Source organism: Dreissena polymorpha, chromosome 1, assembly GCF_020536995.1.
Source record: "Dreissena polymorpha isolate Duluth1 chromosome 1, UMN_Dpol_1.0, whole genome shotgun sequence".
Classification (NCBI taxonomy): Eukaryota; Metazoa; Mollusca; class Bivalvia; order Myida; family Dreissenidae; genus Dreissena; species Dreissena polymorpha.
In genome coordinates, this window is record NC_068355.1 from 203,473,039 (window position 1) to 203,491,816 (window position 18,778).

Consider the following 18,778-nt stretch of genomic DNA (forward strand, 5'->3'; position numbering starts at 1 on the left):
TGAAAAAACTAAGTAGAGGACTATACAATGCCAATACTTACCAAATTGTTTAGCCCTAGGCCTAATGGTTATGGACAAGAATTTTTTTAAGTTTTCACAAAATAGGCATTATATAAGCATATGTTCGATTTTGTGACCCCCGGGGCAGGGTCAAATTTGACCGCAGGGATAAAATTTGAACAAATTTGATAGAGAACTATTAGATGTCACTACATACCAAATTGTATAGCCCTAGGCCGGATGGTTATGGACAAGAAGTTTTGAAGTTTACACAAAATAGGCCTTATATAAGCATATGTTCAATTTTGTGACCCCCGGGGCAGGGTCAACTTTGACCCCAGGGATAAAATTTGAACAAATTTGGTAGAGGACTATAAGTTGTCACTACATACCAAATTTTATAGCCCTAGGCCGAATGGTTATGGACAAGAAGTTTTAAAGTTTTCACAAAATAGGCCTTATATAAGCATATGTGCCATTTTGTGACCTTCGGGGCAGGATCAAACTTGACCCCAGGGGCATAATTTGAACAAACTTGGTAGAGGACTATATGATGTCACTACATACCAAATTCGATAGCCATAGGCCCAATGTTTATGGACGATAAGATTTGTAAAGTTTTCACAAAATAGACCCAATATAAGCATATGTTTAATTTTGAGACGCCCTGGGCATGGTCAAATTTTACCCCACGGGCATAATTTGAACAAATTTGGTAGAGGACTATTAGATGTCTCTACATACCAAATTTTAGAGCCCTAAGCCTAATGGTTATGGACGAAAGATTTGAAAGTTTTCACAAAATAGGCCTTATATAAGCAAATTTTCAATTGTGTGACCCTCAGGGGCATAATTTGAACAAATTTAAAAGAGGTTCCCCTCAGGAACATTCCTGAAAAATTTCATCAGAGTTGGACCAGTAGTTTAGGAGAAGATGTTTAAAGAAAAAGTTAATGCACGGACGCACGCATGACGGACACAGGACCATGACATAAGCCCCTCTGGGCTTTTGCCAGTGGAGCTAAAAACTAACAAATTTAAATTTAACAAAAACACAGACACAATCGTTATCCCTACCTGGGCTTGAAGCCCTTACCTTTGGATTAAAGCAGACTGTCACTGTAAGAGCTTGTTCATCCGAATTTTTACAAAAAATCAAACATTGTATTCATAACATAAACAAACAGAAGCCCTTCAAAATAATCCAAATGCTTTGCCGTGTTACTCTTTCTTGTTTTATCAATTAATTATTATTATTTCTCATACACGCATATGTTTGTTCATTATGATCATGTGTCTATTGTGTTATTTCGCTATCTGATTTACAGTGTTCTTTTAAATATGTTTCAACCTATACCACGAAGTTGTAAAAGATAACTATACAACAAAACGGGCAACCACTAATTTCCATCCCTGTTCGCTAATTAAATCGCGAACGATGGTTCTGCACAGCCTCTGACTTCAGGATTCTGTTTGCAGAGGAAGACAGGGGTGGCGGTGAAAACAGAATGTTGCCAGAGGCAGCCCTTGCATTGGCATCGCTCTTGTACTCCTCTTTCATCCTAATCAGCTCTGCCATTAGTTCATCAACATAGCCTGAAAGTTATATTAAAATAAATTATAATTATTGATAAATTGTTCCTTCTTATTAGAGAATAATAAACAATGAATGTTTTTTGTATTGTTGTCTTCAACCATGTATTACAGAAATCTATTGCTTTAAGAAACCAAACATTTTGATAAAAGATTGCATGTAAACTCATGTATTTATTTTGATATTTTAGATAATTTCACTATCTGTTCAGAAAAAGAGACTTGTATTAAGATTATTCTAAAAACTCAACAAGTTCAACATGCAAATACATTTAATGTTGTTTTACATTCAGAATAATCACCAGATTTTAGAATCATAATTTCTAAATTTTGTTTCAACATATCGGACAAGTTCAGGTGATTTCTGTAAGCGGTAATGTATTTTTTTTATGTGCAGAAACAAAATTCTTCAACACGATAATTCAATATTGCTATCTGTGGTTTTATTTATACAATAAAATTCATTATGAATACATTACCATAAGTGCAATTCTCTTTAACTGCTTTAACCACATGGTGTCCAGCCTTGTACTTAGGATAGGAGAGTCTGTATCTTTTTTCCCCCTGTCTGGTCTCGGCCTGCTTGTGGTTTGCATTTGCCACGGAATGCAAAGCAGCAAGATGTAGTCTGCAATTTAAAAGTAATATTATTTAAATGAATTACAATATGAACTGAGACACACAACAGAGGTTTGATTGAGTACAGCATCAAGGATTATTTCAATTACTTTGTCAGATATATATCACTAGAATTAAACTATGGTCAATATAAATACAATATAAATTTTGAAGTTACAGTTTCCACAAGCCAAGGAGACCCATATTATGTAGGTATGGGACAGGATCAGTGAGTAAAATGTACACTTGTAATGATACAATGAGCTATATACCAGGTATTTGTTGCAATAAAAGCTTACAAAAACCTATAAGTTTATTTTTACATATTGTATCTTATAGATTATAGAGTTTGTAAGAATAGTGACAGAATTTCACCAGACACAGCATGGGGTACTGTGTGGCTTAATGTTACACTTACAGAAAGTCGAACTTGAAAAGAAACACAACATTTGACTTTTTCAATGTATGATGAAATGTAATGCACATGTATTACTTCATATCACAAGGACCAATGCCATCAAGTGTCCTTAATTGAAAATTAAAAAAATAAATATCGCCCTTTTGACACATTTTTGTTGCCGGATGGACTTATATGGTGATTCCAGTATATTCAATTGGCGGATGTGGAGCCTTCCTACCTTTGTTTCATTGCTGCATAGGAGAAGCTGAGGAACTTTGGGGCAAACTGACACACCACCTTGTGCTGCGCCTCCAAGGCTGATGTCTGCTCAGTGGGTGACAGCATCCGAATATCTGCCACGAAACGCTTTCGTTCCGTTATTAAGAGGAGCTCTTTATGGGCCTTTGAACCTGAAATTAAAAAAAAAAAATCTTCTCTGCAATGAAATTCTAACACACCGATGATCACTGTTATTTCAGAAATAATCAAGAAGAGAGGGAAATACACAAGGGGCTTATATAAACAATAAGGCCCTGCTATTTCAGGAACGTGTAACTTTACTAGTTTTGCATGTGTATAGGAAGAAATTGATAAAGTTGCTACTGGTTATTATGTGTTGATCTATTTTGTATTTTACAATGTCTTTAACAAATTTAACTTTGCCGTACCAGCCTTTATCCATTTTTTGTTTCTGTCTATCGGTCCATGAAGACATCTGGGAAACAAGTCACCATGGCCATCATGACGATTCACAACATGGTTCCCAATTGAAAGCCACTTTGCAACAACCAAGTCACCGTTTCCCTCACTAGAGGCAGCACAATAGTAGAGGTGGTTGGCGATTGACTGCGCCCAATTTCCAACTGCTTCACATCCTTTCTTCTTCCACAGGGTCAGCAGTTTGTTTTTCCACGGACTCTAGATTACACGGATAAGAAACGGGAACGTTACGCCAAATATCTTGTTGTGTCTAAGTCACGTGACCGTGTCGTAACTATCGATCTTTTATCGAAGCGCCGAGGTTATACATTTGATGTACCCACTCACGTATTTTGTTAAATTATAGTTCCATTTCTAGACCGATTTTTACAATTTATATATCATTAGAAAGCTTACGTAACGTAGTTTTCAGATATATAAATATATATTAAGTTTTTCCTCTGATTTTGGCAGCCCGGCGAGTTATAACTTTAACTTTTGCAAATATCGTACCGTTTTGGAGTTTTAGAATCTAGATACCGATTTGTAGCGTTTATATTTGGAGTTCAGTTTTAAAAATAACATCTTGCTTAGGAGAATAGAATAATGTATATGATAGAGAAAAAAATGGTTTAAAAATGAAAACAAGTAAGGAATGAAGGCGGGAAAAAGTAGCGCGCGTTCCTAACGCACTGAACTGATGCTAAGGTCTTGGCGATAATGCTTTTGTTTAGATACCGGCCATTGAATTTCCTTTGCCATGATTATTATATTTTTTTATGAAATATATTGAAATATTTTGTTCTAGAGACATATCAATAAAGCTAAGTATTAATGAAGCTTAATAAATTAACGATTTCAGCTCTTGATTATAACACAGAAAGGGTGTTAATTTTATGATGAAACAGCGTATATAGCGGACCCTCTTGATATTTTTCGGCTTTGCATACTTCAAATATAATGGGTGTCAAAACATTCATCGTTTGTTGTTTATTATCAAAAAGGTAATTATGTAAAATATATGAAATGTTATTAACCATAAATTATCAATTAATTAAAATTATTTAAAGATTCTTGAAAATCACGGTCAACTGTCTATGCATGTATATTGAAATATCTTTATAAGTTAACAGAGTTATAAATATATAGAATTCTAAATTAAAACTCTGTATTATTTGTATTTTTCGGAAAGATTATTTAACCCCGTTGTGGTCAAATGAGAATGCTGTTTTTTAATTATGTTGTTCCGTACACTACCATACGCTCTTTATAGGACTACGAAATGACGGAGTTTTTTACAGGTACCCGCTAAATACGTTAAATGTTAAGTATTAGATTTTTTAAATGTTTAAAATGTACATGTATAGGTATTAAGCACTTATAATTATTATGATTAAGCTGGCTGACATCTATACAGTATTTAGTTTATGGCAATCTGTATGGGCAGATGACTATAAATGTTTTCAATACGCTACATATCTTATAAACGCAAACTTGAGTATTTGGCGCTACATTACTCCAAGAAATGACCACTAATACCACGAGAAGACATGGAGGTATCATAAAAAGTGTAAACTGACCAGACATTGCCACCTGTGGTTAGGGACCAATATACAAGTATAGGTCCCTGCTGTGGCGTATGACACCATAGTGTTATTTAGTATTGGTCGGCACAGTATCTGATCATAACGAGATAATTGGTTTGTGCTGAACACAGGGGCAATAAAACCACAGATCTATCAATAAACAAGATTATTGAGATATCTTTTATTGAACACCGCGATAAAAATGCTCAAACCATGGACTCTAGATTACACGGATAAGAAACATGGCAACATTCTCAGAATCATCGCTGCTATATGTGTAATCACCTAACAATTCGTCTAAAAATAATTTATATATTTGAGTTGAAGACGATGTACTGTTGTATAAGTCTGAACAAACTATCTGTCTTCCTGTCTAAATCTAAGCCGTCATCGTCCCGGTGAAAAAATCTGATTTTGAATAGTTGGACATGATGCCCTGATGTCAAAATAAGAAAGGACCCGCGTAACACCGACCGTGATTTTCAAGAATCTTTAATAAATTGATAATTTAAGGTAAATAACATTTCAAATAATTATACATAATTACCTTGTTGATAATAAACAGCAAACGATGAATGTTTTTGACACCCATTTTATTTCAAGTATGCATGCAAAGCCGAATAATATCGAGAGGGTCCGCTATATACGCTGTTTCATCATAAATTTAACACCCTTTCTGTGTTATAAACAAGAGATGAAATCGTTAATTGATTAAGATTCATTTATAATAAGCTTTATTGATATGTTTCGTGAACAAAATACTACAATATATTCCATAAAAATATAATAATATGGCAAAGGAAATTCAATGGCCGGTTTCTAAACAAAAGCATAATCGCCAAGACCGTAGCATCAGTTCAGTGCGTTAGGAACGCGCGCTACTTTTTCCCGCCTTCATTCCTTAATTACTTTCTTTTTTATTTTTTTTTTTCTATCGTATACAGATTTCTATTCTCCTAAGCAAGATGTAATTTTTAAAACTGAACTCTAAATATAAACGCTACAAATTGGTATTAAGTACAAACATGTCAACCGTAAATCTAGATTCTAAAACTCCAAAACGGTATGATATTTGCAAAAGTTCAAGTTATAACTCGCCGGGCTGTCGAAATCAGAAGAAAAACTTAATATATATTTATATATCTGTTTACTACGTAACGTAAGCTTTCTAATGATATATAATTTGTCAAAATCGGCCGAGAAATGGAACTATAATTTAACAAAAGACGTGAGTGGGTACATCAAAATGTATAACCTCGGCGCTTCGCTGTACGCTGATTGTAAAAGATCGATAGCCACAACACGTTAAAACGCGCGGTGGTAAAACATAAAATGTGTATTTCTTGTGTTTAACTCGCTATAAAACCATTAATAACAACGGGAATATACTTAAAGTTATATTTTTTTGAAAGAGGAATTAATAAGCAACACGATAACGTACAAACCAATAAAATCGGATGAATAGTTTTTGCATAAGATTGAATTTACTACAGTAAGGGTCAAATACTCGATTCATCTCCTGTCAATATACACTCCGTGGTTTTTCACACCTTTAACACAACATTTACAAGTCTAAGTTGTCTGGAAGGCAATAAATAACCAAAAGGCAAACCATGTCAAAAACATATTTATAATAAGTAGTCAAATAATACATAGAGCAGCGTCATACTATTAGAGCCTGTCTAGTTGTCTTAAATGGAAATTTCATTTTCAAGAAATAATTCTTTGCAAATGGTTGGAATACACACACCAAAATGATTACTTTATCAATGCAATATATCATGCATGTATACATACCCTTTGCCATGTGCCATACATCAAACCAGTGGCAAATATTTTCCATTTCTTCGCGCATGAACTTGCGAACTTGTACATGTCTGTCAGTCGTTAGATCAGTAACCTTCATGTGGTTGGTCGCCAAGTTCCTTAGTCCAAGCTTCAACCCTTCCAGTTCCATAGCATTGGAGTTTTTAACTTCGTTACTCTAAAATACATTGTAATTATAATATATTAATAATTAAGATTTATTTTTAATTTCTTTATACAACAGCTCAAAAAATTAGTCAAAACACCCACAATAATATCATTTGCATTTTGCAGCATTTGTATAAATGTATTGGAATGTGACAAAAAAGGCATAATAATATGAAATATCCAATCTAGAGTTGTTGTTGTTGCCACAGATAATACATACCAAGGCTTCAATACATATAGTACAAGTTGACTAGAATGAGTAGGCTCATTTTTAAAGACAAACTATAAAGCCAAAAAAAAATAAAGTATAAGTACCTGTACAAGCTGTACATCCAGGACATGGTTAGTCTCAAGATACATGAGAGTGTACTAGCCGTACTTTGCCGTGTGTCCAGGTGAGCAACACCGAGCATCCCCTCCCAGCCGTAGCGATTTACCAGTGCGCATCTCAAAAAGGCGTGCTTGAGTCTTTTTCCACACATTGTCAACCGCTGGCAATATGTAAATGGATTGAAGACGCATATACGTCCTGTATGACAGAATGGGAACTTTTATAAAACTTTAACAGTTCACGAATTTCCTCAGGCAGACACCACTAAAAAACATGGCCCCTGCCACTACCAGGTTTATTAGTGGTGTTCCACATATGTTGGGTGAACTGTCCCATGTTCTCCAATGTCCAGTGCCACATATAGTTGTCACTCTTAGCTGGCCTCCTCTGGTCGACTTCTTGGTGATGGTGCATCTGTCGCCACACACAGAGCACATCAACAGTAGTGGCAGCAGACAGCTTTCATACACTAAGTATGGCCTGTCAGTCTGCTCACTGCAGTCTACCCTGAAAAAACATTCTACATTATTAGGGTTAAGAAAATGTAAATGTAATTAATAACTTAGTTTACAGATAATACTTCTTAGAAATACATGTATACACCACATGCACTATAATATTGTTATTCACTAGTTACTAGGTCCAACTTCATTATTTCTTTTTACACAAGCAGTTGATTTTATAATAGGTTGATGTCATTTTGACCAGGAATAAATGATGTCAATGAAATACCAAAGAAATACAAAATATAAAATGTTGATAAAATATAACTGAACTCAATCTGAAAATACTAGACATGAAAAGTAAAATACCTTATGATTAGATTTTTTTTTTTAAACATTGTACTTCTCCAGAAAAAGAATCCTGGTTCATTTATTCAATGTATTGGGCACTGATGGCGAACATTTCAGTTATGCAGGACTCCATTAAGATATGACCTTTGACCTCTAAGTGTGAACAAAACCTTGCCTTAAGTTATGATATTTAGCGTTTGTACCACGTTACTTCAAAATCAGTCAACACATTGCAACCTGATGACTGAGGCATGAAGTTTCACGCAAACAGATAGACAAACATATTGACTGTGTCATATCTTCATAGGAATATAAAAATAAAAGTATCGTATTGAAAATATTCATCGTCAAATAAGAATAACAACTTAATAATCATTATATGGATACATATATATTAAACATAAGTTTTCACTCTACTTATGGCAGTTTTTTAAAATACTTACCAAACGTTTTCTTCATCGCCTGATTCATATTCCTCATCGGAATCGTCTTCTGGCTCCCAGTCAGGATCATCATCAGCGTCATCAGCAACATATGCATCATTCATCTCATCATCTTCAGCATCTGATGACTCCGACTCAAAACAGGTAGGGTCTGTCTCACATCTGACATCACTGGCATGGCCCAAACACTTTTGTCCTTTCCCTGTGGTTTCTGTTTGCTGAAATACAACCGTCTGAAATGATGAACATTTTGCATTTTTCAGAAAAACACAATGCCCCCTGCTGCGCCACTTTGAAGCATATATTTGACATTTGACCTTGAAGGATAGCCTTGACCTTGACCTTTCACCACTCAAAATGTGCAGCTCCGTAAGATACACATGCATGCCAATTATCAAGTTGCTATCTTCAATATTGCTAAAGTTTTGACCAATTTTAAAGTTTTCGGACGGACCAACAGACTGACAGACGGACGAACTGATGGACAGTTCAAAAACTATATGCAACCCTTTGGGAGCATAAAAAAATAGAAAGTTTCCCCATGTATAGAAACAGAAAATAAAGAATAAAAACTATATCACAAGAATTGAGGATTTTTTTTCAAGCCAATGTAAATATGTAACTCCTATCACATAAAAAACAGGCTGTTTGGAAATAATTAAACACACTTATTAATAATTGACATTGTTTGGAGATTGTTAAACAAACTAATTATTAATTGACATTATTACGAACCTCAGATGTCTGTGATGACTGCGAATACACATTATCAAAATGTGATTCAGGATCACTGATCCGAACAGGCGACTGTTCACAAGACATTTCTTCACAGACATCTGGCTCTTCCACACATGATGAATATGGGTCCTACAAATAATTATCATGTTACTTTTTATAAATTCACACAGAATAATGACAGAATGACACAAATGTCTATATCACTCAATATAAGCCAAACTATGCTATTGAACTTTGAAATAATATGTGTCGCACTCTGAGAAACTGGGCATAATGCAGGTGCGTAAAGTGTTGTCCCAGATTAGCCTGTGCAGTCCGCACAGACTAATCAGGGACGACACTTTCCGCTGGAATGGTATTTTTTGTTTAAAGGAAGTCCCTTCTTACTGAAAATCTTGTTAAGACGGAAAGTGTTGTCCCTAATTAGCCTGTGCGGACTGCACAGGCTAATATGGGACGACACTTTACGCACAGGCATTATGTCTAGTTTTCTCAGAACATGACAGATATATTGCAATCATTAGCCTTTTAGTGGTAGTGGGGATAGTCTGATCAGTTTCCTTTTTGGATTTTGAAATTGAAGGGTGCTAATTCTTAAAAGAGCTCTTCAGTGCACAAAGCCATATTATCTCATTTGCATAATTTTAATATAAAAGCATGTGTTTCATTATAATTACTAAGTAAATATTTCTAATAACATGATTGTTAATTGAAAACACAATTTCTATTATAAATAAAACTAGTTTCAGTTTGAACATTTATATTAATTTATTGATAAATACAACTTCCTTTATAATCATATGATAAATTCCACACAAGAGCATGGTGTAGGGCATAGTGAGACCTTGGGTGGGACTTGGAACTGCACCCCTTGGTAAGCTAAGCTAGGGCACTGGTCTGATAGTAATACATTTTATGATTGTTTGTTGATTTAATTGGGCTAGGAATAATCTTTTATCTTGAAACCATACTGTGTTCTACCATAATCTTGTGATATATCCAAAGATAAGGCACTATTCAACAACCAAATAGCCATAAACTCCATGACACTGATGCCAGTTCTGTATGGATTAATACACAACACTGGTAACTGGTGTCAATTTGACTGGTTACCATGGACATTCTTGAAACTTAAGAAACTAAGAAAGCAATCATGTGCTTTGTTATATTTAATTGAATCTAGAGAATATTATTTCAGAGAAATGCCAAGCTGTTCATTGTTTAAGAAATAATAAATTGTACAAATAATTACAGTCCATGCACAAAACCCTTCTCAATATACATTTTTATCTGAATAATTCAATACAGAATGCTGAATGGTGTTAGTAAATACTATTAATATTTTTATTAATACTATTCTAATTTACTTTTACAATGTCTTTTAATCATCTGTGTAATAGACAGTACTTTTTTTTATTTTGTTCAATATATCAGTATAAGAAAGTTTACATAATTATTGTTTTACCAGCACTTTGATTTTCTCATACTTTCTTATCTTATGGAAATGTAATTGAAATAAGCCCAATATTATTTTTATACTTTGAATATTTTTGGTGAGTTAGCTAGTCTTATTTATTTATCAAATGGAATGTTTTTGTCAGTTTTAGAGCTGTTCCACTGATTAACCTATTTTTCCTTATTAATAAGAGAAGTGTTTTAATTAATTGTTTGTCACTAAGCCATTAATTCATACATGCATACAAAATATAAGAAAATTTTAAAAAATATATATTAAAAGGTAAAATAATTAGGCATATCCATACTGGGCATAAGGCTGTACATGATCGAACCCATGTGTGCCCCAGCATTCCTTAGACTTTTAAAGTGTGGATGAAATTGGAATTATCATATAAGCAGCATTTTCCAGCTACTTGGTACAGAAAGATTTCCATTTTTTGCGGATGTGTTCTGAGGTGGAAGGCTCATTATCCAGAAAAACCTAATTCATCCTGTATGTTGACCATCAACAGCTCTGACATTACTCAACAATATACAGGAAATGGCCTTGAGCTCAGGTCACCTAGCTGAGAAGGACACATATCAACCACTGCGCTTATAAGACCACCTTTATGTTATAAATAAAATATAATTTATTGAAATATAATGCATGGTTAATACTGTGAAGAAATACTTATAAGTCGTTTGCGGATTCAAATGTTTGACAAAACAATGTGTGAGAATACTATAGTCTATAGGTCAAACAATATTTCTACTGGTCAGCGAGTATTTGTCGGACAGCAGTATTTATCGGACGTTCTATTTATTTCGTGTATTTTAACCCATTAGCACAATTTTCTACGTCACATCCTTACGCGCGATTGTTTTCTCAATGTTGACACCAGAAATTCGTTGAAAGGCAAGTATTGTAGTTAAATAATTGTAATGTTTACAAATTTTGTCGCAATGAAATGTGACCTCCGCGCGGGGGATATTAATAGTACGCGCATGCGCAAAATAATTCACTCAATAAGGCCCGACCTGTGTTCTTGAGATTTTCGGTCGTCTGCTACAATACACCAAACCTCCATTGTTTTTTCTTAAAACCTCATATTTAACACGAAACTGATGTAGTCAACAGCAACAAACTATTTCAATTATTGATTTGTTTACATTAAAAACTCGACACACTTTTTTATAAACAGATATCGTATTTGCTTGCAAAATGTTTATAGTTAACGCTTTGATTAAAGGGAAACAAATCTTATTGACGACTATATACATTCACTGCTGGGATTTTCGCCCTTGATGGGTTTGTAATAGCTGTGTTTCGTAATATTGAATAGTCTAATCTATGTTAATGTTTGCATAGTTTAAGTAATTTTACGAATAAACCCCACATTTGATACACAAATATAAGTTTAGGAATGCTAGCATTAATTAAACGACTTAAAAAGGATAATGGTATATTTAAGTGTCTGTTTTACAATTAGAATGTAATGCAAAAATGGATTGAATTGCAGAAAACAAATGCAATCAAGGGAAAAGACACAGATGCAGCGTGCCGTCTCTGCTGTTAGGCAGCACAAAATGAAAATTAGGGTCGCTGCACGGGAATTCAATGTTCCACGTAGTACATTATCAGATCATGTACATGGGCGTGTTGGCGAGACACGCCCAGGCCCAGTGAGCCTATTAAACGATGAGGAAGAGGGGGCTCTTGTGAGTTATCTATTATACATGGCGGATCATGGTTTCCCTATGACACGAAACAGAACCCGTGTTTATATTCGGGAAATCATTAAGCAAGGAGGTTGGTTCGATCATTTATGTTTACAATTTATAAGTCTGTAATCTTATTATGAATACTGTGCATGTAATTGAAATGTTTTACCCTTGACTGGTTCATTTACCACGGACACGTATATTCCTTTATAATTATACGTCTTTATAACATGGTCCCGCCCCTACATCACAGTTATTGTTGTATTATATGATATTATGTAGATTTACTTTCGAACTAATGTACAGGTAGGACATATCCGTATAAGGTGTCAGAGAATGGGCCGTCAGACGAATGGTTCCGAAAATTGTTTGCGCGCCACCCGGAACTTCAGGAACGGACGCCCGAGAGTTTGGATCCGGCACGTTCCTCAATGTCGAGGGAGGATGTCATATACCCATTCTTTGACTTTCTGGACAAAACCCTCACACAGTATGGTGTAAAAGATAAACCGTCACAAGTAAGTTGTTTTATATCGTAAACGGGTCTATATCAACTGACATCAATATGGAATACTTATATGAATTTAGTGAAAATATAAGTTCGTTTTTTTAAGGTTTTCTTTTTTCTTTTTATTTGTTAATGTCATTTATAAAATTATTTTACTTTAAGAAACATCGGAATTAAATAAAAACGAAGACAAACCTATTTACTTACTGATAAAATAATTAGTGCATTCAAATCGTAAATTTCATTGCTTACACACTTACTTATACGTAATTAAGATATTCAACTGTGACGAGACCGGTTGGTCGGGAAAAGAAAAAGCCAAAGGGAAAGTTATTACTGGAAAAAGGGAGCACACCATCAACCGGAAAGTTATGGGCGGTGGAGGAAACCATATAACCGCGCACCTTTGCGTTTGTGCAGATGGGCGGTTTCTCCCTACAATGATTATTTTCAAGGTAATTGTATTCTGTAAAAATGCAGTGAATTGTTTAAGCACTTAAATATTATTCAAGCTTAAACGCTTACAGATTATGAAATTGTAATATAATATTTGAGTCTTGTTCTGAGAAAACTGATCTTAACGCATGTGCGTAAAGTGTCATCCCAGACAAGCATGTGCAGTCCGCCTAAATTTTATTTTCGGTAAGGAGGGACTTCCTTGGAACTAAAAATACCATACAAGCGGAAAGTTTCGTCCCTGATTAGCCTCTGCGGACTGCACAGGCTAATCTGGGACGACACTTTACGCACATGCATTAAACTAAATTTTCTCAGAACACGACTCATTTAAACTCAAATGGAAAAAATATGATAATATATCAACCATGTATTTTTGTTTATAGTTTTGTACGTAATATACATGCTTTTATGTCATGCCCAAGGTACTTGGTGATACATGTTTAAATTTGAACAATCATACAGGGTTCATTGCCACACACGCGTTTTACCGACGGCGTGCCAGACACATGGCTCTATGGGAGCAGCTCGACGGGGTATATCGACCATGAGTTGTTTCAAACATGGTTCATGAAAGGATTTCTGCCCCACTGTGGGCGAGCAAGGCCGGTTGTCTTGATCATGGACAATCATGACGCACACATTTCCCTACCAGTTATTCAGGCGGCCAGGGCGAACGATGTTGTGCTGATCGGGTTTCCAGGCCATACCACGCACATCTTGCAGCCGTTGGATGTGAAGGTATCTCAAACTCAATAGCATCCTAGTCAAAAGCCTAAATCGTTGAATAATTTATTAACAAGGCTAAACAATCAAACTAACATTGTACTCGTATGCATTTAGTCACATAAAAACACGTAAGGTAAATGAGGACTTACATAACAAGTGTTTTATTTGAATAAACATTTATTGATTGATTTTTAAAAAACATTTTCAGATAATTGGCCCGTTAAAGACAAACATGGCATCACTTGCGTCTGATCTGGGAATTGTTTGCCCGTCCTTGACTATAGGGAAATCCAAATACCCTGTTTTACTGAAGTATGCGATGGACCGCATCACACCGTCTACCATCATAGGGGCTTTTTCAAAGCTGGTATCGTCCCACTAGACAGGGGAGCCATAGACGAGTCCCAGCTTATACCGGCGATGTTTCCCGCTGTGCAAAATATTAATGGTACAGTTTACCTGCAAGATGATTATCTAAAATAACGTATGTTTAAAAAAAAATGATACACACATTGCACACATCCTCATATTTATTTATTAGTTTTTCATATTATGAACATATGCGTTCTTTTTAGATGACAACTCGGCCCAGACATGTAAAGAATGTGGACGTTTCACGGTTAACCCTCTTGTCAAGGCCGGTCTAGTGCCTGAGTCACTTGCTGACATTTTAGTTCCACCAGCGTCAAAACCTGCAGCTCAACGAAATAAAAGAAGAATAGTTACCGAGGGACGAGTAATAAGTGGTGACGAAATACTGAAGGAGTTAATGGTAAGGCGTAGGTATTTAATCACCATAATACAACACTATCCAACATTCAGAAGCAGTGCACATTTTGTATGTATCACTGTACATTAACACTTATTTCGTTATAACTGTCTCGTGTCATATCAAATCGTATTACATGCATTTTACAATGGTTTTCCTCCGATAGGAACGAGAGAAAGCTTCCGCCGAGAAAGACCGTCGAGATGCGCAGCGAGCTTTGGAAGCCGACGAAAGGAAAAGAATGAAAGAGCAGGGAGAAATTGAAAAGATTAAGAGAAAAGAGGAACGTGTTGAAAAGCGATTGGCCAGGGAACAGGAACAGAAGAAAAAAGCGGACGAGAAAATGGATAGAGGGAAACTTGCTAACAAGAAGTTTACGTGTGGAGTCTGTTGTATGAGAGGGAGGGTGTTGGATGAGAGCAAGGGCATTGTGTGGTTCGGGTGTGATGAGAAAGTGTGTGGCAAATGGTACCATTTTGAATGTTTGCATCGTAGCGAGCAAGAATACTTACGAGAGAGTATGGAAGAGGGAGAAAGCTGGTATTGTAAGGCATGTAAGCCATGGCTGTATTGTGAAGAGTGAATGGCTGTGTCCCTTGTGTTTCTCGTGCACGAGATTCATGTAAGCTGCTTTTGACGTTTGTGATGTATTGATTATTATAAAACCTTATGTATTGAATGAAACACGTTTTTTGTATTAAATAATCATCATATTATAAATAATACCAATGCAATGATAATTTATAGCCTTGTTTCTCTACCAATATGAAATTAGCTCACGTTTATTTATTAATGCGATGACCGTACAACATTTTTAAAGAGACATCAAAAACGGATATTCTTGTATGCACTGATATTGGATTCCAATTGTAACTCTATTAATACACACTGAAGAATACATTTTGCACCATTAAATAAATACATTCACGTGTTTCTATCGTTTCAGTTAAGAAAAATACCATTTTAAACATAATTTGTTGCGATTTACTCAAATCATATAAATGTCCGGAAAATACTCCTGTATAGTGTAAAATTACCTCCCTTTGATGACCCCATATGCGGGCCTCGTACATACGCATGCGCACATCAAAATCCGACTATGTTTACATGCACTTGTACATGACGAACCCAAGATATATCGGTAAACTTTTCATGCCGTAATTTGCATTATTAAGGAAGTAATCCACTAAAAACCGTGAATTTCGTCCGACAAATACTCGCTGACCAGTACAGTACTGTACAGCTTCCTCTCCTTTGTATTAGCCTGACCAGTATTTAAAATAAACTTGCATCGGAGACTATTGTGCATTATTTTCTAACCAGATGTCAACGCATTTTTTAATACAAATGTCTTGAAATCATTTGTAATAATATGCTGACTAATCAGACTAAAATTATTTAGCACTGTGAATATCAAAATAAACAGGCATAGATTAGTCATTAGAAACATAATTACCGGTTTCTGGTTCCTTTAAGAATAGGCGCCATACTTCGCTCGGTTGTGCTTCCCTGATCCAAGGTCGTTGGGATTTAGTGGAGCTTTCTTTGAAGCTTTGTATGCCTCTGTTTCCGGAAATATCGTTGGAATTGCACCAGCTTTGAGCTTGAGCTTTAACTCCATTCCAACACTAGCCATAACACTTGGAGGATGAAAAAAAACAACTGTCGTCAAAATGTTTCAAGCACAATCTAGATGCCTTACTCGGTTTGAAATTAACCAGTCTCCCATCGATTACTCTCCTGGAATTGACTGCCTTTATCCATTTCTTACAAGTAACATCATCCTTCGGAAAACGGAAAAAACCCTTCTTTCCCTTTTCCTCACGTTCTTTGCACCCAAATTGCCAAAAGCAACACACTGAACCATATCGAATAACGATTGTCATGCAAAAAATACAGAAAAAGCACACGATTTCAATAAAACTTGTGTAAAAGACTTGTATTATGCTAACGTGATAGATCTATTGAGTGTCAAATTTGACATAAAGCGCGAAGTGTTCACGCTTCGATTCGTAATAACAATGGACGAGTTTCCGAGTCATGCGCGTTGAGTGCCTGTGACGTCACAACCAAAATAGGTGGCGGAAATACCCGGGCGGTTTACGGAAAACAAAAACATTGTTTTTTAGTATCGTAATATTTTTTGCCAGAGCTCTTGATGATTCCACTCGTTTTAGAATATACATATTTATAAAAATGCAGTTTTCGTTATAAAATCGACAGTTCACCTTTAAATACAAAATCGCTGGTGTACGGAAGAAACCCCCTCCGAAAGAAACCCCCTTCGCAGGGCGGAAGAAACCCCCTTTCATAGTTTGCATACGCGGAAGAAACCCCCTCGCTAGTTTTGCATAGGCGGAGGAAACCCCCTCGCTGGTTTTGCATAGGCGGAAGAAACCCCCTTCCATAGCGGAACAAACCCCCTTCCAGACGATTTAGTAACATTCAAACGCACGGTAATTGTTTACAGAAATTCACTTTCATTTTCAGAAAGTTCCCGGGAAGCATGATTGCATGATTCAATTTTTTTTTTATTTTTTTTTAAAGACGAATGCTTCGGTTATTGAAGGAAAATATGTACGAAATATCTTCGTCACTATCGGCTCTGGGCGCTAATTGTGTGTTTTTGTTATTTTTATCAATCTAGTACAAGTTAACGCATTAACGCATATAAAATGGTATAATCTCACTGAAACGAGTGCAAGACAAATTCACACGAGCATCTCATCATTAACAACTTGTGAACATACGGCCGGTACACCTCTTTACTCAGCACATAACAGTTTGGAAATAGATTTAATAGATTTAATTATATAAAAGGTCCTTTAATGTACCGGCTATTGTAGATAATGATGAGAAGTTGTGTCATGATCGGCGCCTTTGCGGCTCGTGTGAAGTTATGTACAGTTTTTTTAATTACATTAGCATTCGGCTATAATTGTGTGATTTTAGGGAATGATTTGCACTTAGTAAATAAATGTAAATATATGCCCGTTTATCGTTAATAAATGCGTGTCTTTTTTCAACAACAAATTGTTTATTGCTTTTTAATATATGCTTGTTTGAGATCTTTGTAAATAAATGTAAATAAATGCCTGTTTTATCATTAAATGCGTGTCCTTTTTTGCAACAACAATTTGTTTAATGTTTTCTAGTATATGCTTGCTTGATCTTTGTATATAAATGTTAATATATTTCATTCTATTTTGTCTATTTTATCCTTAAATAATAATTCTTTTCCCCATTCATACATTATTCGTTTTATTACCATCTTGATTATTTCTTCACAGCTTGTGAACAAACGGCCGGTACACTCCTTTAATCAGATATTCGCACCTTCATTCAATTATCACGATGACGACGTTTGAGTTTCACAGATTGAATATTTTAGTGTGTATCATTAACAACTTCATTAACAACTTGTGAACAAACGGCCGGTACATGTCTTTACTGTAAATACGAAACGATTTCCAGTCATTACACCCCCTGGACGTTACACCCCTAGTCTTTACACCCACAAAGCCTGGACATTATACACCCACAAAGATGTAAACATAATTGATTAGGTTACTAAGGTGTGATCACACCTACCATGGGGCACACTTCACTTGATTAATGATGTTCCTGCTTTAATATGTGTCCAATGGGGGTCTGTCCAAGTGTTTTTTATGTTTGTTTGTCTGTATGTCTGTCTTATTGATGTGCAGTGTTAATTAGGAAATAACAATTTTTTGGTGTGAAAAACATTGTTCTGTGATATTTTCAAATAATTTGTAATTATCAAAGTGTAATAATAACACCTAAAATTAAAGGAGTTTGTTCACACCATTGTTATCAAATGGTCTTGTAACTGATAAATAATTTAAAACACCAACTTGGTTTAATCTTATTAGCTGCACCATTCTTGACCAATTTATTTTTGTAAATACTCATTTATAAACTTTAACCTACACAATTATATAACTTATATAATTATTA

At 35.3% G+C, this 18,778-nt stretch overlaps 3 protein-coding genes across 5 annotated transcripts; 1 reads left to right on the forward strand and 2 right to left on the reverse strand.

Annotated features, from left to right (window-relative positions):
* Window positions 1–1,420: 1,420 nt before the first annotated feature.
* On the reverse strand, window positions 1,421–7,230 carry LOC127865957 (uncharacterized). Its single transcript, XM_052406117.1, has 6 exons — window positions 7,186–7,230; window positions 6,713–6,880; window positions 3,280–3,529; window positions 2,850–3,021; window positions 2,073–2,221; window positions 1,421–1,596 (listed from the first exon to the last, which is right to left on the reverse strand). Exons 1-6 carry the CDS (start codon window positions 7,228–7,230, stop codon window positions 1,421–1,423), a joined length of 960 nt encoding a protein of 319 aa, XP_052262077.1.
* LOC127865967 (uncharacterized) lies at window positions 6,689–11,704 on the reverse strand. The gene is made up of 4 exons (XM_052406126.1): window positions 11,699–11,704; window positions 8,439–8,656; window positions 7,186–7,708; window positions 6,689–6,880 (listed from the first exon to the last, which is right to left on the reverse strand). The coding sequence occupies exons 1-3, from the start codon at window positions 11,702–11,704 to the stop codon at window positions 7,432–7,434; spliced, it is 501 nt and encodes a 166-aa protein (XP_052262086.1). The 3' UTR covers window positions 6,689–6,880; window positions 7,186–7,431.
* LOC127864686 (uncharacterized) lies at window positions 11,391–15,540 on the forward strand. Of its 3 annotated transcripts, XM_052404585.1 has the most exons (8): window positions 11,391–11,532; window positions 12,137–12,426; window positions 12,645–12,856; window positions 13,122–13,301; window positions 13,768–14,043; window positions 14,240–14,479; window positions 14,607–14,803; window positions 14,967–15,540. In XM_052404585.1, exons 2-6 carry the CDS (start codon window positions 12,144–12,146, stop codon window positions 14,411–14,413), a joined length of 1,125 nt encoding a protein of 374 aa, XP_052260545.1. In that variant the 5' UTR covers window positions 11,391–11,532; window positions 12,137–12,143; the 3' UTR covers window positions 14,414–14,479; window positions 14,607–14,803; window positions 14,967–15,540. The 3 variants fall into 3 exon arrangements, with proteins under 3 accessions (XP_052260545.1, XP_052260546.1, XP_052260547.1); XM_052404586.1 differs by having other exon boundaries at window positions 11,391–12,426; XM_052404587.1 differs by lacking the exons at window positions 13,122–13,301; window positions 13,768–14,043; window positions 14,240–14,479; window positions 14,607–14,803.
* Window positions 15,541–18,778: the final 3,238 nt, after the last annotated feature.